Raw genomic sequence first — 22,610 nt, forward strand, 5'->3', positions numbered from 1 at the left:
TAGGTATGCAATGAAAATATCAATATCAATGGCACTTGGATCATATTAGACATATATTTTGTATGCATATATAGAACAAGAACTGTATACTGCAATACTTAATATTAAATCACTTAGCTTACTAGCCTTGGTATTGAAATAATCATTTATTAATTCCTAAATTCAGCATAAATAAACAAATTATTTCCTTATGTTTTCTTACCATTATAACATTTTGCTATATAAAATGAGTTTGTATAAATATATTTAATGAATATAATTAAATGTAACGTATACGCTTTTATTATTAAGCTAGAACATTTAGAATGATTAATTTTTTTTTTTTTTTTGTTTTTCTGTTTGGTAGTTAAGTATATTGATCATAGAGTGTTTATGGTATATAACATTAAATATTATATATATCAGTGTATATGCATTTATATAAAGTATAATTTAATATCGACAAACTCCAATATATGTATATTGATTATTCAGATTATATTCAAAAGACTTCCAATGAAAATAACTGAATATAACTGAAAGTAAAAGGTAGCTAAATAATAATATTCAAATAAATGGGCATACATAATATGTATATTTAAATTTTCTTATAAAATGCTACTATATTTTAATAATGAAATTCTGTTCACAGCGAATTCTATGCATTTACTTAATTGTAATAAAGTCAACCGAAGCTCAGTCTACATATTGCCGAGTGAATAACAGTCATCAGTCTGTTAACTTAACAGTGGTCACTGAACACAGCTCACTGGCAGCGACAGCTACAGCGACTGTTAATTCAAACGGCGCACAACAGCAACAGGTAATGGGCCAAAAGTTGAAAAGCTGTTGTAGCTGCTGCCATTTCGGCCAAGGTAACTGCGAGTCGCACGCTCAGCAGAGCCAAAAAGCAACAACACGAAACCCACCCGACAACAACAATGCGAGCGAAGCGACATTTGGCTTTGTCCACTGCGAGCGAACTTTAAATATTTCGTTTCGCTCGCGCAAAGCTTCACCCCGCGCACCTAGAGCTGTGACAGACAGAGAGAGGGCAGAGTGAGTGAGCGAGCGGGATTTGACCGTGGAGCTTCTCTGGGCGACTCAGTGCGCTCAGAAGGTGTTCGACGACGCGACCGAGCAGACGTGTGCGCGCTAAAACGCAAGCAAATTTTGATCTCAACGGTGCTTTTTATGTCTCTCTCTCTCTCTGTTGTCACACACACAAGTGGAAGAGCGCGTCTGTGTGAGAGGGAGTGTGTATGTGTGTAAGTGTGATCGCCAATGACCGCGCCTTAAAGCCAACAGAAAGCGTCGTTTTGTTGAATTCAAAAAGATGCGAATCAATACGCGAAACATAACAAAAATCTAACGGCAAACGCAACAAGTGCGTAAAGTGCTGCAAATTGCATTCACCAAAGTGAGCAAAGCGAAAAAAGTGCTGCGAAAAAAGTGAGGTTGTGTTTGTGCATCGACTATTACCAAATACACCAATACTACCAATGACGACTCTAACCAAAAGCCACACAAAGGCCAACACAGATACAGATACTGACTGTGTGTGTATGTGCGCGCGAGTGTTTGTGAGTGTGTGTGTGTGAAGCAGCTTCACAGTTGGCTTCTTGAAAAAGAGCTTGAAGATATGTTTTTTTTTATAAGTTTACCTGTAATTAGAACATTTTGATGATGGCTCAGCGTGAAGAAACCGTAAAGCAAAGCTCATTAGTGCGAAAATAATGCAACGGCGCGTAAAGATTTCGACTCCGAAACGGAGTTCGAATTCGAATCCGAATGCGATTCAAGTGTTGCTGCTGCACGCTTTCATGAATGCCTAATTGCCACAGCAACAACAACAACAACAACAACAACAATTTGTACTATCGCTATTTCTTGTGGCCAATAAACTCAACAGTCGCTGCCAACTGCATGCGCCCAGCCAGCCGCAACAACAGCAGCAGCGACGCAAGCAGCGCAGCGCAGCGCAGCTAAGTGCAATTGCTGTTGCACTGCCTCTGCCACCCCCTCTGCTCTGCTTGGTTCCACAATCTCGTGCACTTCCGTTTTACCTGGCATTACATTACCAACTTCGTTACTCACTTCCCATTGGGCTCGAACCGATGACGCGTTGCCGCACACATATCAGTTGTTCTAGTGTTGGTTAATTAGTGCGTAAAAGGAAGTGCATATTATCTATATGTACATATATGTATGTATCAGGTCTATTGATAGGGCTCTCTGACCACGACAGGTGGGTTTACGTAGATAAAGCGACAGCAGCTGATAAACTCATTTGGCCATTTTTGAATGAGAGAGTGAATCAGAGAGGGAGCGAGAGAGCGACTAATTTATCAAGTAAAAGTAAAGACAGGGCGAGCTTAGCAGAGGAAGAGAAGGAGAGAGAGAGAAAGAGGGAACTCTTGTGGCTGTATTATAATCTACTAAGTGGGCAGGTATTAGTCATTCGCATACGCTGCCTACTACGAGCTCATCTAACGTAAATTATATGAGAAATAAAAAAAGCCGGCACAACAAACGTAGCTACAGATGACTCAGATCATTTACAGCTAATGAATGATCTATTTGTTGCTATTTGTACGCCCAGTTGCTATGCCTAAAGCCCATTAAAATTCCTTAATTATGCTCGAGATATTGGAAAGAAGACGAACTGCAAGAGAATCCATAATTATATTAAGTATACGTTATTCACGTTCTTCTATATATATGGCTTGAATAAAAGTAACAGCAAGAGAGAATACAAACGCATTTAGAGCATAATAAAATGTAAAATGATTATCAGATTTAGGTCAAACTGAAAACTTTGAATTCTTAAATAGTTATTAAGAGTTTAATGAGAGAAATAAATAATTTTAAGCAACGTCTCGTTTTGAATAATGAGACATTTGTTTATAAACATAAATTACTTTAATAAGATTGATTATTCTCGTATAGAGATAATGATATCTTAGAATGATTAATGATTTGATTTATAGAAATAAATAGATCAGAATTGCCAATGGGTCAAGATTCTTAAACTTTCAAAATGTACAAAATGCATTTCAAGCAGAATTCCTCTGATCAGTTATGGATGATATATCGATTTTTTTTTTTTTTTGTATAAATGAAATACAAAGCATTGTTGTTCAAATATATTTATATACATACACCGTATTCATATTTACGCGTTTGTGTTTTGCCTTTATTTACGTGCGAAAACTCGCTCAATTACCTGCATAAATTACCACAATTTCGAGTTTATTGTCCCAGTTAAAAATAATGTGTTTTGCTAATTTCTCTTTTCTATGCAAAGCAGTAGCCCTCATTCGAAATTAAAGCAGATAGAAAATCTGCCAATTTATTTAGGTGTACGCATAGAGGAATACGATTTCGACTCATGCAAATGGAGGCAAATTAACAGTCGAGTCGATTAAGTAGTAGTCGTTAGATTACTTTATTTTACTACTACTGTAGTATATTTATTTGTCTTTTTGTAGGAGTATTTTGGGAAATTGTACCAAATTTTAAGTATATTTGGTAGTAGTAGTATTTCAAGCAAAATACATATTTTTTATAAGGATTTCTTTTACTGTAGTATTTATCTATTATTAGTATTACTTACTGTTAAAATTTCACGACGTGCTAAACAATTTTGTTGGAGTGCACTTGAGTGTATCTATAGACACCGTCTCTATCTGTATCTATATTTTCTGTCTTCATAATATCTTGGTTTTAATCTCCCAATTATCTAATCAATAACAAAAATTAAAAAATAAAAATAAAAATAAAATATTATCGCTTGAACTAACTTTGCAAATTGTTTATCGACTAGCAAACGTGCAGGAAAACTGATATCAACTATATATATAATATACGTAAAGGCCGACAAGAGTGTGATACACACACTCAAAGCCAACAAAGGCGTCTATTAAGGAGTTTAGTCAACGCTTTTAGCCTCTTATCGAAGCGGCATGCACGCCGTGACATACGCAAAATGCCAAACAAAGTTAATAAACCCATAAAAAGGCAGACAATAAACTTTTGAATGCACTTTCAGGCTGAACTCATACCAACAACAACAACAACAGCAGCACATCAGCAACAAAAGTTAGTTCGAATAGCTTGCAGCTGAGTCACAGATACATCGATAATAATGCATGTGCCCACAAGATACTCGGACGTACACTGAGAAAAATTGAAGTGCCGACTAGTTTGTATTGAATAATATATGTTAGCTTGAAATTACTAATATTTTGTTGAGTGTAGAGCAGACAGGAAGTTGTCGGTTAAAGTCATATATATTATATATATTCTTATATATAAATCTACATATAACATTTTGTTTGATAAGAATATATGTATATAAAATAAGTGTTTTCTTATCAAACAATATTTCACTGCTTAATTTTTATTGTATTTATTACTCAGTTTCTTTTCATATGTACAATAGAATAAAAGTTGTTTTCAAAAATAGTAGATATAGGAATTTATGGTATCCGAAAATATTAATTGAAATTATAAGAGCAGAAAATGATTAATTTATTTTAAAAAATTATAATTATATAAAATAAAATATAATATAATAACAATAATATAATAAATTTACAACTTATTGAATTTTTAAAATATAAATTGCTCAAAAATAATTAAATATATACAATAACATTCTCATATCAATTTAAACTACTCAAATTAAAATTCGAATTTGTTTTTCTTACAACATTCGCTCAGTGCATGAGCCGCGCCCGCAGCTTAAGAACAGCTTCGAGGCAGAGCTCAAGAAAAGCTGCTTTGCATACGCAACATAAATAAAAAAACAAAAAACAAAAAAAAAAAAAAACCTTACATGTTCTTGGTTGGGGCACCCAAAATGCCAAAGAACACTCTTGGCCGGAGATGGTGTTGAAAATGCTTTCTTTCTTTCTTTTCTTCTTTCTTTTCTACGCACACGTAGCCCACGAAAAATAACAACAACAACAATATAACAACAGCAACAACATAACAACTACCTTTTGCGGTGCGTGCGACGCTATTATTCGGCCGCCCTCTCCACAGCTGCTATCCCCAATCTCCCACTCTCGCTCTCTCGCTTGCACTCACTCTCCTCCACTTTGGCTGGCGTTGTAGGGCTTGCGCTCTCTCGCTCTCTCGCGCTTACGCCATGAATGAAATGCCTACACATTTACAGTTACTTTGCAGCAACAGCAACAACAAGGGCAGCTCCTCAACTGCTTTACATGTTGTTGTGGCTTTCGTTGTTGTGCTTCAGCTGCTTCCTCTGCGTCGTCGTCGTCTTCTTCTTCTTTCATTTGTTGTTGTCGCTCTTCAATACTCGTCATAATACTAAATGCAAGTAACCCGCTCAGTCGCTGCTAACGGTTCTTTGCGTATGGACGTGTTTTCGTGTATGTCTCTAATACATATACCCAAACACACACATACACATATATATTCTTTTGTTTGTTATTCGTGTGTTGAAGCGGGTGGGGGCGACCCACTGTGTGCCTGTGTTGTATTGGTATTCGTGTGTTTTGGTTTTGAAACGTTGTCAAGTTGTTGCTCTGTGTATGTATGTGTGTATGTATGTGTGTGTGTGTTGGCTTTTAGGGCCAGTTTGTGGTGGCTTATCAGAGATTGGTAACAATGCTAGAGAGTCGTGTCTGTGAAACAGCATGGAGCTCCATGTATTGGGAATTTATTACGAAATGAATTAACAACTAATTTTAACAAACGCTAAATTAAAGTGAAAAACCAACTGGAAAACAACGGTGTGAAAAAAGAAAGAAAATATATTCAAAAATAAGAGAAAACCAAACAAAAATGTGATAAAAACAAAGTGGAAGTGAATTTAAATTTTAAATAAATTGAAATATAATGATTTAATAAGAAATTTAATATATAAAATATGAATAAAATATTTAAAATGGTGAAAATAAGTTTTAAAATATTTATATAAAAATTAAACAACGATTTATTCAATTTTTAAATTTAGTTTAGATATTCGATAAATTTTAAAATGAATAATTGCCAAATTTTTATAAAATTAAAATTATATTAAAAAATGTAAAAGTTAATAAAATAATTAAAATGTGAAGTTCTTCATTATTCTTAAACAATATATGATATTATTGTACTAAGAATAACCAAAATAAAATAACCAAAATAATAAATAATTTAAATAACAATAAAGTAATGTGAACTAAAAATATTTACTATTAAAACAAGCAAATATACGAAATGAATTTATTAAAAATATAATCATATATTAATACCAAACCAAAATTTCGCAGGATATATAATAAATAATAAATACATGCAGGAAAATTCAATCGATTTGCTATAACATTGAATATATAAGTTTTGTTGACAATCATTTGTTTAACAATTCAAATTTCTCTATCCCTTAGCTTTTTAACAATTTAACTGCCAATTATTTATATGAGCACCATGTGTAATATATAAGATATATAGAATAATAAAAGTAAATTAACATTTATAATATTGTGAAATTCAAATCGATCAAAGAAAACAATGCACAAATGACGCTGCAACGCCATAAAGCAAAGTTGCTGCAACAACGTAAACAAACTTGCAACAACTGCAACGAAAGTGAACACAACAAATGCCCGCCCATTGGCAGCAAATGGGCCAACATATGCACAATACTCCTGCTGCTGCTGCTGCTGCTGTCGTCCTGCCAACTGGGTCGCGCACAACAACAGCAACAGCAACAACAACAGCAGCTTAGACAGGGCCAAGCAGTGCCAGCCCACACGGAGCGCGAATCCGTTGAACTGCCACAGGACATTGAGAGCGACAACGATATCGAATTCGCCAGTCTCGATGGCGCCACGCAGCTGCTGCCAGCGACGCGTCATGGCGTCGACGCCACAGCGGCGCCGCCGTCGACGCCGTCGCTGCTGCTGACATCATCGGCCAACTCCTACACGGAGCTGCCCGGCGGCGAGATACTCAGCGAGCGCACTTTGCGGCTCAGCGAGAGCCCGTACCTGGCACGCGAGGACCTCGAGGTGGTGCGCGGCGCCCGTTTGACCATCGAGCCGGGCGTCACGGTGGAGTTTGCACCCACCAAAGGACTCAAAGTACGCGGCGTGCTGCACGCTGTGGTAAGTCGAAATACCATCTAATTGCGTTAGTTGTAAGGAAATGACAAAGGGGCTTTTAATATAGAAATAGCCTATAGTGAAATATATAGTGGGTATATACGACTATTAAAATATTTTGATATACAATTATAAAATAAAATACAAATATATGCATGTGAATAAAAGTCGAAAAATTTAAGCAAATCACAAAGGGGGCTTTGAATATAGAAACACTCTATACTATTTCTATAAAAATATAGTGGGTATACACGACTTTTATAATTTGTTTCTTTATTATATTTATATATATGTATATACATGTGAATAAAAGTCAAATAACCGGAGTTGGATTAGCACAGATAAATCTCTGTATTACAGTCATATAAGGGTATACCTACATACCCTATAGAAATCAATGTGAAGAGTATTTTTGGTCATATATGTATATTCTATATAGCTATAATATATATGAGAATGGAATATGTTAGTTATAGTAGATAAGACTCTGATAGCATTTTTAGCCTCGCTCTGAAAGTTATGCGAGATTGTTTGTCATACACAAATAACTAAAATGCGAAGTATTTAAGTATGTGGTAGTATGTAGGGTATATACAGCCTACAAATCAGTTACAATAAATCTTAAGTTTTGTTTGGGTCTTTAGAATTGATAGAGAATAAAAAACAATCGCCTAATTATAATTATAATTATATATGTATCTACATTTATTTTTTTGGGTATAGCACATATGTATATACATATATATAAATTTAATATAAAATTCTATTAAATATTTAAATTTTAAAATTCTTAAAATTCAATTTGAATGCCATTCATGTGATTTATAAAAATACACTTCTTGATGAATCATCTGATTTATCAAAGTTAGAGTATCTGAAGTTTCGTTCAAGCGAAACTTTTGCACTTCGCCCCATTTGACTGTTGCGAATGATTAAATGCTGGCAAAGGCACCTGTTGCTATCAGGCAACAGGTGAGTAACGGTAATGAAAGATAAGCGCATACAGTTTCGTATACGTTTTGTTGACATTTGCGGGCGATAAGATTGTGATTGCTGGATTTATGTACAGAGTGCGATAGGAAGTGCCGTTCAGTTCAGTTGAGCATGCTGAGTGCAGGGTATTGATTGTGGTCGTAGGTTAGGGCGTCGGCGCATGCGTTGCTCCAGCTGCTTTCGGCCATAATTGGGTCAGAGCAAGTTCACTTCCTCAATGAATCGTTGCACGATTCCAATTACAATAACAATAACGGCCGACTTCAAAGATTGAACTCTTTGCTTTGCTGTTCTTATTGCTGTTGCATTCACTTTGCATGTCCGCTGCGACACCCGCCCCCAAGCCTAACCCCCGGCCCAGGGCCCTTCCGCTCGGCTCTGTCACTTAATCAGCGGTCAGGAGGTCATTAGGGGTTAATTAGATTTAAGTGAACGCGACGCGTCGCGAGCCATAATTGACATTTGTATTATTCTGGAAATGAGCAAATTAGCTCGCCTTTGACCACGCATCGATCCAACTCTGAGCTAAGCTGCCAAAAAGAAAAAAAAAATTGAAAAATTGAGAAAAATAAGTGCAAAGCTTAAGTATGCTCTTATGAAAGGGCAACACGACTGTGTCACGCTCTTTGTTACTCATAAAATTAATTGCGAGTTATAAAATACAGACTATATCAACTATAAACAAAAATTTTTTAAGTCGAATCATAGGTACTTTGCATATATATTTGATACACTTATATTTTATAAAATCACAATATGATTATATTATGATTCTTTGATATTTAAAAACAAAATATACTATATAATAATTATAAATTATTGCATTTTATTTCATAATTCCAAATTGTATTTTTTCGTTTTTAAATTTAAGCTCAAGTTTCGACATTTCGATTTATTTTTAATGTTTTTGTTAAGTTCTTAGTTTTTTTTTTTTTTTTTTTTTTTTGTCTCTAAAGTAAATATATATATATTTGATATATATATATATATATATATATATATATATATATATATATATATATATATATATATATATATATATATATATATATATATATATATATATATATATATATATATATTTGATCATATAATTTATTTTAAAATTATTATTATTATTATTTATTTATTTTTTTTTTTTTTGCAAATTTTATTTCCTATTTTAAAGTTTTACATTGAAAAACTGTTTTGCTTTAAAGTAAAACTTGACCTAAATTGATAAACAAGTTTTAGATCTATAGACTTTCTCTACAATAATAATCGTTAAAAAAATATATATTTTATTAGAAAAGTTAATATATTTTACTTTTGTATATTTTTGTTTGCTTTATTTATTTTTTATTAATATCATTTGTTATTATTAATTATATAAATCAGTTCAATTTTCTAAATTTTCGTTCTAAAGTCACTTGTAAACCCTTGTATATATAGACAATTTAAGTTTCGGCTTGCTATTAATAGTCTTACATTTCTTATTGTTTTCAATAATGCTCTATGCAAATTAGTTGTGAATCATCTGGTTCATCTTTTGACCTAGCAGAGTTTCGGTTTTGTCTGGCTTTAATTAAATAAAATTGTTTGCTGATTTCTCAATTGCTTCTGTGGGCGTTGCTCCAAGCAACAGCATCAGCATTATCATCAGCAGCATCATGACGATGATGATCGTTACCGTCAGCTCAATCATCAACAGTATCATGCTCAGCGCATAGGTGTTAATTAACTCTAGAAAACGTTGATATATATATATACGTATATATATCCACGATGTTTTACTGTGGCAAGCGAAGGTCAACGGGCGAGAAAATAGTCATAATTGAAAAAGAGAAAAACAAAACCAAAAGCAAAAGCCACAAAAAATGTTGATGTGAAAGGCCAAAAGCTGCACTGAAACGAGGCAGAGATAATTCGAAAAACTTCACACCCAACAATAATTATATGAAAATTGCAGGCAAAGCAAAATGTGGCAAGAAATGTGGAAAAGTGTTTTCCAACAGCTCATCAGACACAACTCTCTCTCTCTCCTTCTCTCTCTCTCTCTCTCTCTGTCTCTATCTTGCCATTTTCATTTCCATCTCCATTTTCATTCCAAACCTTTCACATCACATTTGCATTTCACACATTCTGGAATTCTAATTATAGTTATTCACGTCGGCTTCTTCAATTGGAAGAGATTACTTAGAGAGAGTGTTAGAAATAGTCTAGTAAAAACTTTACAGTTGATAATTAATCAAACATAATGTAGTTATTATTTTCTGTGCATTTTTAAAGAACCTTACATAGTGAAACTAACTATAATTTCGCGTGGGGAAGAATGTTTACAAACTTATCAATTTCGTTGGCATTAAATTATTAAATTGCAATAAATTACAAAAATTTATATTCAACATGTCAAGGTTTTAAGAAAGTATTTTATATACTATATTTAATTAGCTAATGAATATAATTTCCATTAGTATATACATATGTATTGATATTAAAATTCTCTTTCCTTTACAGGGCACGCCCTCAGCACGCATTGTGCTAAAATCCCAGAGTAATGTTGCCAACTATAAAATGGAACTGCCAGATGATCAGGAGAAGGGCATACGTTTGGTGGATGGCCCCACGCCTGTAGAGGGACGACTCCAGCTATTCCATAAAGGCGCCTGGCGGTCGGTTTGCTCCAATTCCAGAAAGTAAGTAAACAATTTAGACTCTTCATCAGCTCAGTGCCTTACCCAATACTTATCACATTTTCTGACATTTTCAGTTGGACCGTGGCGGACTATTCGGTCGCCTGCAAGCAGCTGGGCTACAGAGGAGGTCGCTTCTGGAACTGGGTGGAGCGCACTCCTGGTTATTATCCACGTCTGCTCTACGAGCAGCCCAAGTGCCGGGGCGGGGAGAACAGTCTGCAGGACTGTGCGTGGAGCTCTAGGCAAATGGGCGCTGGCTCCTGTGACTACCACAATGACTTGGGCATTCAGTGCCTGGCGGTGCACGCGGAGCCGTTGGGCCACTGGCGTGGCCTGTACTTTGACAATGCGCCGTCGACGAAGTCGCTGGGCAGAGACAACACCGTCTATGCAGCGCAGTCGGAGTCACGCCTCAAGTACGTGGACATCATCAGGGCGGGCAATGGAGCTGGCTTCAGTGCCAAGTCGGCGCTGGAGGTGCAGGGATTGCCGCCACAGATGGAGCACGTGGTGATCAGCCACTCGGCGTACACGGGCTTCAATAGCACACGGCCCTGGGCAGGATTTCAGCTGCAGAACGTGACGGTGCGGAAGAGCAATGGCATCGGCATCTTCGTCAACTCCAGCCAGGGCCTGGTGCAGCTGGAGGGCTGCTCGGTGATGGACAATGCGGCCGATGGCATCAAGTATGTGGGCCACGATCTGCGGGGCACGGAGCGCACGGATCGGGCCAGCATTTACGATTTCTGCACGCTGCCCACCACCTCGGGCCAGACCTATCCCATCTCGCTGTCCTTCACCCAGAAGTACTACGCCGGCTCGGCCAAGGAGTGCGGCAAGTACTTCTTCACCCGACCCGGCTACTACCTCACGCTGCACTTCGAGCACTTTGTGCTGCAGCAGAACGAGACGGCGACCGTGGAGATCTTCGACGGCGCCTCGAGCAACGATCGGCTGCTGTTCGCGTGGCAGGCGAGGAATTTTACGCGGCCTCAGAGCGTGACCAGCACCCGGGAGAAGATGTTCGTGCGCATCAGAGCGGACGCTCGGCGGGAGTTGAACGGATATTTCCGCATCACGTCGGGCGATTCGGTGGCCTACGATCTGCGCGTTTCCCAGTCCACGGTGGAGGACAATGGCGGACGGGGCGTGGCCATTGACAACATACGCTCCAAGCTGCACGTGCACGCCAGCTCTGTCTCGGGCAACGGCCATGTCGCCGGCGTCCACGTGACCAGCGGAGCGGGCGACGTCAACATAACCAGCAGCAACATCAGCTTCAACAATGGCGCTGGCGTGAACATCACCTACTACGGCGGCAATCGGAACATCTCACGGTCGGCCATCAGCGCGAATCGCGGCTACGGCCTGGCCGTCTGGCTGAACCACACCACGGATGTGAACCGGATCGAGTATATACCCTTCAATCAGACCAGTGCCGTGGAGTACTCGCAGATCGCGGGCAACCTGGAGACGGGCGTGTTCCATGGCAACTACTGCCGGCCCATCTGGGTGAACATCACGGGCAACAGCTTCAATGGCAGCCAGCAGAACGACATCTTCATCGAGTCGTGCTACCAGGCCACGGCCAACGGGCAGCCGAACATGCAGCTCCAGCTGGGCCACAACATGTTCAAGTACAGCCAAGCGAACTCAATTTACCTGAGTCCGGCCCTCAATCTCCAGGGGCGCATCGAGTACAACATGTTCCGGTACGGGTCGTATGGCTGCATCTATGTGAACAACGACTACATCTACCAGGAGTTCAACTATCTGCCCGTCAAGCTGCTCATCCAGAGCAATTACTTTATGCGAAACAGCGGACTGCACGTCGTCTCCCTGGCCCTGTCGCCCTACAGCCGGGCGGAGGTGCAGTATATTCTCTTCACCCGGAACTTTGTGCGGAGCAACAACATCACGGAGGCCTTCGGTCCGCTTGTGGCGGGCAGCGAGGGCAGCGATGGGGCGGGTCGACTGAATCCGAGATCCCGTGTCGCCGCGCCGGTTGTCGTCGGTTCCAGCAATGTGGACATATTCCGAAATATATTGCACAACCTGGACTCGGCCTACGAGATTGGCTCGCAGCTGACGGACCAGAGCCAAATCATCAATGCCACCTGCAATTGGCTGGGCCACACGGACGAGAGTCGCATCTACGCCAGGCTCTTCCATCGCAACGATCGCTACAATCTGGCCAAGATCAACTACATACCCTATTTGCTGCACAGCTCCAATCCGGGCTCCACGGCCATGATCACCGTCTCCACGGTCGTGCCCCGCTTCTTCCAAGAGGGCAGCGATGTGATTGGCGGCGAAGTGGATGGCCAGGACATGGTGCCAGCGGGCACTTACACCGTGACCAAGGACATCAATATACGTCCCGGCGGCAAGCTCATCCTCCAGCCAGGCACGACGCTGCGCTTCGAGCCGAGCGTGGGCATGATGGTGGCGGGCAAGCTGGAGGCGCGTGGACGTCGACCCGACGACATCCTCTTCACACTGAAGCGGGAGACCATCATGGGCAACGACACGGAGATCATTGACCTGGACAGCGAAACGGAGGCCATCGACATGGAGACGGAGGTGCTGCCCGTGGATGGGGTGCCTCGGGTGCCGGTGCGTCTGGTGGGCGGCGTCACTGCCCGCGAGGGCCGGCTGCAGGTGTACGTCAAGGGGCGCTGGGGCACCGTCTGCGACTACGGCTGGAATGTGCTGAATGCGGCGCTCGTCTGCCATCAGCTGGGCTACTCGCTCAATCCGCAGGACTGGCGCCTGCTGCGCTCCCAGCTGCCCAACGCGGGCACTTCCGAGGATGTGCTGCTGGCCAACGTGCGCTGCACTCCGCACGACCGCGACGTGACCAAGTGCCGGGCGGAGCACGAGTTCGAGAACAGCTGCAGCCACGAGAGCGACGTGGGCCTGCGCTGCTACGAGGGCGCCTGGGCAGGCGTCCGGTTCAGCATGCTGGCGGAGCGAGCGGATCTGCAGTATGTGACCGTGGAGAAGGCGGGTCTGTTCGACTACACCACCAACTCGTTCAAGCCGGCGGTGCAAATGGACCATGCGCGGCACAACCTGGAGAACGTGCGCGTCGTAAACAACTTGCAGGACGGACTGGGCATCATCTATGCGGACATCTATGCGGGAAAGTCGGTGAACAACATCAAGAACTCGGAGTTCTCTGGCAATCGCGGCAGCGGCATCAGCCTGAAGCAGCTCGACTTCCGCATCTCCGGCTCGATCATCAAGGACAATCTGGGCAGCGGGATCTCGCATGATGCAGTCATCGCCGCGCTGGACCAGAAGGAGATTGGCGGCTGGTTCAACATGGCACGGGACTTCAATGCCTACGACACCGACTACGATCCCTATCTGCTGCCGCACGAGATAGCGAACATCGATCTGGGCACCTTCGAGCATAAGTACATCCGCACCGAGGAGCTGCTCGGCCAGTCGATCAGTCGCAAGATCGTGGTGCAGTGCCCGGCCGGCTATGTCATCGGCATACAGCTGCTCAATCCCATACACAATCTGTCCACGGAGAGCATTAGCATCCTGAATGCCCGCACCGAGAACATCCGCAGCGATCTGTGGCAGGTGAAGCGCGACCTCAACGTCTTCCCGGTCACCAGCAGCAGCTACGGCATCATCATCTACTATGAGAGCGGCCCGCATGCCCTGGGCGGAGCGGTGCTCATGCTGTCCACTGTGACGGCGCCCGTGCAGAACATCAGGAATCGGATAGTGGGCGGACCGGTGCCCACACTGACCATACGCTCGACCAAAATACAGAAGAATCTGCGCGGCATTACGGGCTACTACTACAATCGCTATATAGGCGACAACGGAGAGTATTACCTGCGCAAAGCCAACGAGTCCATCAAGCTGATCAACTCGGAGCTGAGCTTCAATGAGCGTGAGGCCATACTGATCAAGTCGCCCTTTTGGGATGTCATCTCTAGCAATCTCTCGGAGGTCACGCTGCACATCAATGGCTCGCTGATCACTCAGAATGGGTACGGCATTAGGCAGCTGTCCAAGGATCTGCGCTCCTCCAACAATCTCTTCCACTATGTGGTCCAGGACAGCACAGTGGAGCAGAATGCCCATGGGGGCTTCCAGGTGGCTCTGCCCTATGTCTGGCAGTACAACGAGAACTTCACACACTCGATTTACTTTGGGAACAGCACTTGGCAGCGCAATCGCAACTTCCACATTGGCATCTACGGACACTATGCGGTCTTCAACATAACCTCGAATGTGTTCCGGGAGAACAGCTGCCCGGGCGCACTCATCTCGCTGGATGGCATGGAGAAGCGACTGCGCTTCGATAACAATCGCTTCGAGGGGAACTTCAACAAGTTCGTGCTGCTCTTCAAGGCGGACAGCCTGAGCGAGATCATTGGCCAAGTGCCAGCCACCATTGAGTACAACACCTTCAAGGGCAATCAGATCATGACCATGATCGCAGACTACCGGCACTACATGAGAGCCGCTCGACGCATACGCAAGCAGCACCAGCTGCCCAGCGCGGTTATCCGACTGGACGGCGTGCAGAACATAAGGCTCTACCGGAATCTGATAGCCAACAATGAGATGGACTACAATCTGGTGGCGGGAGTGAGATCGGCTCGCCTCAATAACTACTTCCATGCCCAGGAGAACTGGTGGGGCAGCCAGGATGTGGCCTACATTGAGTCGAAGATCTTTGACTTTGACAACTGGAACGATCACGCCGATGTCATCTATCAGCCCTTCCTCATTGAGGACAGCTACGACGCGAGTGTGTCGATAGTGGCGCCGCTCAACGAGGAGTCAAACCTGGCCACGTACCAAGGCGGTCGCGTCTATCGTGACCTCACGCTGCCCAAAAAGAACTTGCCCTACTACATTGCCTCGGATATTACCGTGATGCCGGATACCACGCTGACCATACAGCACGGAGTGACGCTGGAGTTTGAGCCGAATGTGGGCATACTCGTGCTGGGCACGCTCATAGCCATTGGCTACAAGGAGTCGCCCATTGTGATGCGTCCGTTCAAGAACTCTACCAAGGAGTCTCTGGTAGTGGCGCCACCGCACAAGCGATCCCTGGAGGACATGAGCGCTGCCCTCACCGACTTCGACTCCATACGGCTGTGCACCAGTGCCAGCAATTGCACCGGCGAGGCGGATGGGCTGTCCGAGCTGAACGAGGGCTTCCTGGAGTACTTCAATCACACGACACTGCAGTGGGTGCCCATATGCGATAGTCGGTTCACCGAGCGCAATGCCCAGGTCGTTTGCCGTGAGCTGGGCTTCGATCCGCTCAACGTTTACTACGGCCACGACAGGCGCATTGAGTTCCACACCAATTCCCTGACTCGCATCTGGTCCTGGGTGCAGCCGCTGGAGTGCCGTGGCGATGAGGAGCGCATGGAGGACTGTGCCGAGCGGCTCAATGGCCAGCTGTACGGCCATCGGCACGAGTGCCGCTGGGACGATGTGTTCGTCTTCGTTAGCTGCAACGGCCTAGCCGACGACGATGTCTACTGGGGCGGCATACGGTTCGCCAACTCCAAGTTCGAGGAGATCCAATACGAGCACCGTCTGCACAACACCCGCTCGCACGGCCACCAGCTGCAGCGCGAGAGCCAGCTGGAGTTTGTGCGCATCGAACAGGCGGGCATTCTGCACAACCACAAGGCGGCTGCCATTCAGGCCATCCACAAGAATCCCAGCATCACCTCCGTCAGCATTGAGAACTCGGCGAACCATGGCATCAATCTGATAGCGCCCAGCGGCAAGCTCAATCTGAATCATCTGAACATCAACAAGACGCTCGGCACGGGCATTAGCATTGTCTCGCTCAGCGGCGAGGGTCGCGACAGCGACGAGTCCAGCTTCACGCCGCTCAAGAAACTGGACCTGCCCTACAAGCTCTTCTCGTTGGTGGATATTTGTGATCCCCAGAAGGTGCTGACCATCGAGGAGCGCATGCTGGTCTACTATAAATACGACAATAATCCCGTCAATTGTGTCAAGATCTTTACCTCCGCCTTCCGGGCCAAGCCCATTGGCTTCCGGCTGCTGCAATCGAACCTGTTCAATCACTCCAAGCTCTACGGGCGCACCGACTTCATCAAGCTGTACGATGGCGATATCTATAATGTCACGGCTACATATCTGGGCAAGATCGAATCGGATACGGATAATCAGCGCTACTTCTTCAAGACAAAGGGTCCCACGCTGAGTCTTCAGCTGGTCGCCAGTGGCGCTCCAGAGACCCATGGCTTCCTGGCCGAGATTGTCACGGTGCCCATCTCCACGCTGGGGCAATGTAAGTCCACCTGATTTTTCTCTCGATAATACTCTCTAATCCCTGTGTCTCTCTCTCTCTTTCTCTCTAAGATCGCGATGCCCTGCACAACATAACAGACTCTCACATTTCGGGAGCGATGAAGGGCGCCGTCACGTATGCCTCAGCTGGTGAAGTGACCCCAACTCTCACTCTGATAGGAAATCGCATTGAGAGGAATTGCAAGCAGCTCTATGGCAATTTCTCCACCTGCGCCTCAGCGCTCAATCTGGACGTGCAGAACATGAACTCGCTCTATTTTATGGTAAGCTACCCCAAAAATGCATCGTTAAGGAACTAATTGACTTACCTGCGGAAACTTCCCTTAGAACAACTTGCTGATGGAGAATCAAGGCGGTCTGCGCATTCGTGCTGACTCGCGCGGCACCGCCACCTCGCTGCGTGGCTTTGTGCACCACAATCTCTTCATGCGGAATCGCAATCGTCCTGCCTTGTATGTGGAAGGTCGCCAGTCGTCGCCCTACCAGGAAGTCGAGCTCTATCGCAACTACTTCGCCCAGAACATGGCTGGCTACGAGGAGGTCATTCGACTCTGCCAGGTCGTCTCCAACTTCAGCTACAACTACGTCCACAGCAATGTGGGTGGTCGCATCATGGAGGTGTCCGGCTTCGAAAAAGTGCGACTACAAATCTATCAGACGACGGCCCACAATGGCTTCTACAGGTTGGCTAATTAGCTTGGCTTTAATTGAAATGATAATAAACATCTGAGTTCTGCCTAGGAATGTGGCCACCAACTGGATGTCTCGCGCTACCATCGTGGCCGGCACTGCGGGCCAGCAATATGTGGACAATATATTCGAGAACTATGAGAATGATTACGAGCTGCTGACTGTCAATAACTCGATGTAAGTATAAAGTAGATCAAATTGAAGGGATTAGCTGAAGTTTGAAAGGTTTTCTGGTTATCCATTCGATGAGCAATATCTAAACATCTACTGAATGAATACTGAACGATCGATTTAGACTTGAGTATTACTGAATATATATATAAATATATTAATAGATCTGCACAAAGTAACTCCAGCTCTAGTAGTTGAAATAGGATTACGAACTAGGACTATTAACTTTCACTAGGGGCTTTTGCGAAAGGAGATATTCTAACCTAAATTAATAGAACAAGCAGTTTTTACCAAGATATAAATCAGTACAGCTGTATCCCTATTTATATGCAATTTCTATCTCTTATGCTACCTTCTCTCTCCCTCTCTTCCTTTTCACTTCCACACGTAGTATGAGCTTTGATTACGAAAACAGGTAAGCAACTCACTCAGGGTCCCCATTAGAATCCCAGACTAAACTAATTTCTCATTTAAGGACCTTCGAGACATGGAGCTCCAAGATTGATGCACGCCACAATTACTGGAGCTACAACAACACCATCTCGGTGCAGTCGCGCATTAGGGATAAATATGGTAATAACTAGCATTGACCACAAGGTAGTCGACAGAGTTCAAATTTTCGCTTATTAGATGATCCCATGCTGCTGGAGGTGCTGGCCGTGCCCTTCCAAATGAACAACGAGACTATCTTGGATGGCAAGTGCCCGCCAGGCTGGGCCTTGGTGCACGACACCTGCTTCATCTATGTTGGTGCGCCGATGACGTTCCATGAGGCGCGCGACTTCTGTCGCTCGGAGAACTCAACGATGCCCTTCCTGCGCACCGACAAGATCACGTTGTGGCGATACCTGCAGAGCCAGATGCGGCATCTCAAGTACCCGGAGAAGGTCTGGATTCAGGACTACAATCACATCGAGCGCTGCACGAGCTTCGTCTTTGGCGAGATCGAAGTGGAGGACTGCAGCAAGGAGCGCGGCTTCATCTGCGAAATGGATCCGAGGGTAAATGAGCAAAGGTACAATTGTAGTATCTATGTAATTACACGTGCCTCTCCCTTCTTAGGTCATCATTGATCCCTTGTCGTGGCGCGCGGACATTTTTGCCATAAGTATTATCTCGGCCTTTGTGCTGGCCATCATTCTGCTGATTCTGGTGGCCTTCTGCTGGTTCGCCAAATCCAAGCACCGTCACGTGCAGCGCCTGCAGCGACGCAACAGCATCCGCCAGAGCCTGCGCAGCCTGAACAGCATCGATCCGCAGGGCTCGCTGCGTCGCCGTCCCAATTATGTATGATTTCGCTTGTCATTTTAATTGCCTTAAGTTCGATCTTCATTTGAGTTTTCTTTTCTTTTCTTTTTTTTTTTTTGCTTTTCGTTTTGCTTCGCTTTTTCGCCCTCCACAGAACATGTCCAGCAATGGCACGCTGTCCAAGAGCCAGGACTACAAGCAGATGGTGGCCAATGGCTCCATCGACTCCATGGACAAGAGCGTGCTCAGCTCGGAGGCGGGCAGCTACGAGGGCTACGAGCAGAAGCCCCACTACAACGAGTACGTCAACCAGAACGCGCTGCGGACTGGCTCAGCTGGCCAGGAGCAGCCGCACAAGGTGGCCACCATATCGAAGGGCAGCTCGCATAGGGCGCGGGCGGCGGCCGCTGCGGCTGCCCTGCAGCCGGATGCCTTCGAGCTGAGCTACCGCAATGAGGGCTTCCGCGACAACTCGACCTATGGCGGCGGCACCCGCGCCAATTCCATCAGCACCAGTGTGGCGGAGGACACGCCCATCATTCATCAGACGGACGCCGAGGAGGTGGGCTCTGATTACTATGGCAATGCCAGCACGTTGCCGCTGCGCACGGATACGGGTGGCAGCAGCAGCGTGGGCGGTAGGCGTGGCCAGCCAGGCCTGGCCTTCCTCAGCGAGCTGAAGCAGAACCTGCCGGAGTATCAGCGCAGCTCGCACAGCAGCTTCATGCCGCAACGTAGCAGCGGCGACTCGCTGCCGTTTGACCAGAAGCTGGATCAATTCAACTTCTCCACGGAGTCGTCGCTCTATCGGCCGGCGCCGGCCGTGCCGCAGCAGCAGCCGTCGCCCGCTGACATGAGGCGCCCGGACTCCTACTATACGGCCGTGCGAAGCAGCAAGGCGCCCACGTCGCATTATCGGACGCCCGCACCCCTGGCCAAGCCGCTGACCAAGCCGCCGGCGGTGCCCATTGCGCAGGCGACACGTCCAAAGACTGTTTACCAGACGGCCTCGCAGGAGGCGTCGCCCACGTCGCCCACATCGCCCACGCCGCTGGCCACTGCCAATCCCTATCATCGCTCCAAGTCGGAGGCACTGCTCGAGACGGACTTCGATGAGGCCGGCGACGGCGGCCTGGCGCCTCTGCATACCAACGGACGCAGTCACAGCCAACCCCTAGAGACGGCCATGTAATGACCGTACTGCAGTCGCAGTCGCAGCCACGCCCCTACCCATCACATTCCCAACGTATTCTTAAGTTTACATCAAAATTACTTTTAAAGACGAGATTATGTTAGCCGACGAGCGCCCCACGTTGTTTTATGTAGAAAACTTTAAGCATTCCATCCATTAGTTATAGACATTAACATAAAGACGAACAGAAGAAAAAGGCGAACGCAGAAAAAAACGAACTAGTATTTAATTGTTGTATATAATTATAATTCTAATAAATACACAAACGCTATTTAAGTTAATGCCAATACTGCATCAAAATAAATTGTTGACATTTCAATGATAATAACTGCTATTAAGTAAATATTAATATTCGTATTTTATTTTAGTATATGGAAAAAACAGGTTTGAATTTGAACATAAGCGTTTTGCGCGCTCTTGTTAACCGATTGTAATTTTGATGGGCAGCACTTTTCGACGGACTAAATGAATGAGTGCTGCAAACTCTGTGCACAATGGTGCTATTATTAAATACTGTGAGAATTTTTTTGTTTAATTAAAGCAATTTATTTATTAAAGCAATTTATATAAAAATATCTCAATATGGAAAGCATTTTTATATATTTCAATAATATAGGTAATCACATCAAAAATTTAATACTGATACTGACAAAATTACAAATGTTAGTATTTTTCATATATATTTCTGGCTAGTATTTTCAAAGTTGTGAGATTACAGCCACACCACAAAACGTAAATAAATTTGTTGTAATCCACCGTAGCAAGAAAATAGAAAATTTTTATTTCGTTTAGTTTTTATTTATCAAATATTTGAGGGATCTTATTTCACAGTAATGATGAAAGTCTCCGGTTAGTTTAGTTTTTGCCATTGAATTGTAATATATTAAATTTAGAGTCAGAAATATATCCAATAACGGCGATTGAGCAATAGATATGGAATTTTGAAATCGAATTATTGTATTTCGAATCTTTCTTTATTGTGGAATTTCTTTGACCATAAGAATTTTTTATACAATTAACATCATATTAATCGTTGCTTTTTCACAAGTAATTTTGGTTGCGCAAATCTAAAGCAATATTAATAATTATAAATAAAACTGTTATCTAATATTGGGACGGGGAATACTTACTTGGGTTGTAGACCATGCGTACAGTGAGCGGAAAAAATAGTAAATTATGCCGAACTATTTCAAATGCATGAAAAAGAAAAAAAAAATAACAAGACTCGGGGCAGACGGGAAAGACCATAGCGTGCACCAAATGCGCGGACCTTCAATTTGTGTGATATATCAGTGAGCTTTAAACAGTGCACAGCAGAAGCTGGCTGCATCGAAAATCCAGGTAGGGAGTTGCGCTGAAATTAACAGCCTGGGAATGGAAGCATTAAGTGATAAGTACGGAATCTTGGAAGAGATCTTTGTAGAGGGCAACTGACCTGAACAGCCGCCGCAGGCACGTGGCAGTCCACCGCCTCCTGCGCAAGTTGCCGCTGTGGCTGCACATCTCATGCGCTTATTATTGACCCCCATTGTCATGTTAGCAAATCGTAATGGGAACGACGCCGGTCCACAGGTGGGGAATGGGAAGCACATGCAAGGTGGACGCCCTTGGCACGCAGCTCTCGGACATTTGTCCTGCAGGCCATTTCGCTTCACGCAATCACACGAAGTGTACAAGATGCTGCAGCGTAGCTCGCGACTGCGACAGCCCCTGGGCTACAGAGTGGAAGCAGAGAGCCGGGTTATCGGGGCCATCCCAACTATGTATATGGAACCATGACTTACCTCAAAAGGTCCGCAGCAAGGATTACACATTTTAAATTTCTATTTTCTACATATTCAAAAAACAATTTTTTTTTCACCCAAATATAAGAAAAATATCCATTAATTTTCTGTATCATATAATATAAATTTTTCACTTACTTAGCTTAATCTAAAAGGGAAAAACCAAAATTTTGAATTTTTAAAAATTTTGATGTTGGCCTAAAGAAAGGTTCGAAATACGGAGAACTGTTCGTGAGAAGGCCCTCTAGCCTTATGCCATAAATCTGAGATCTCACCTGGAGGTAGACCTTACAGCCTACTATATATGTACATACATTTTTGATGGCATGCTTTGTTTTTGTTTTTTGCTTTTTAATATATATTTTGTAAAAGAAAAATAAATCATTTTTTTTTTTAAATTATATAAATATATTTAATAAAT

At 43.8% G+C, this 22,610-nt stretch overlaps 2 protein-coding genes across 7 annotated transcripts; one reads left to right on the forward strand and one right to left on the reverse strand.

The window, feature by feature from the left end:
- The first annotated feature begins 1,084 nt into the window (after window positions 1–1,084).
- bark (C-type lectin domain-containing protein bark beetle) lies at window positions 1,085–22,113 on the forward strand. Of its 6 annotated transcripts, none has more exons than XM_018001798.2 (12): window positions 1,085–1,247; window positions 6,381–7,100; window positions 10,587–10,765; window positions 10,840–17,084; window positions 17,156–17,367; window positions 17,432–17,787; window positions 17,846–17,971; window positions 18,357–18,380; window positions 18,441–18,538; window positions 18,596–18,966; window positions 19,028–19,252; window positions 19,368–22,113. In XM_018001798.2, the coding sequence occupies exons 2-12, from the start codon at window positions 6,513–6,515 to the stop codon at window positions 20,403–20,405; spliced, it is 9,462 nt and encodes a 3,153-aa protein (XP_017857287.1). In that variant the 5' UTR covers window positions 1,085–1,247; window positions 6,381–6,512; the 3' UTR covers window positions 20,406–22,113. The 6 variants fall into 6 exon arrangements, with proteins under 6 accessions (XP_017857287.1, XP_017857288.1, XP_089322321.1 ...); XM_089466195.1 differs by lacking the exon at window positions 1,085–1,247 and adding an exon at window positions 1,280–1,399; XM_089466194.1 differs by lacking the exon at window positions 1,085–1,247 and adding an exon at window positions 1,329–1,436.
- Window positions 21,182–22,483, reverse strand: LOC108610016 (uncharacterized). The gene is made up of 5 exons (XM_018001838.2): window positions 22,328–22,483; window positions 22,190–22,235; window positions 21,841–22,120; window positions 21,536–21,773; window positions 21,182–21,472 (listed from the first exon to the last, which is right to left on the reverse strand). Exons 2-4 carry the CDS (start codon window positions 22,217–22,219, stop codon window positions 21,766–21,768), a joined length of 318 nt encoding a protein of 105 aa, XP_017857327.1. The 5' UTR covers window positions 22,220–22,235; window positions 22,328–22,483; the 3' UTR covers window positions 21,182–21,472; window positions 21,536–21,765.
- Between the last annotated feature and the right edge of the window lie 127 nt (window positions 22,484–22,610).

Source organism: Drosophila arizonae, chromosome 3 (genome assembly GCF_054131065.1).
Source record: "Drosophila arizonae isolate 15081-1271.41 chromosome 3, UAZ_ARI_1.0, whole genome shotgun sequence".
NCBI lineage: Eukaryota > Metazoa > Arthropoda > Insecta > Diptera > Drosophilidae > Drosophila > Drosophila arizonae.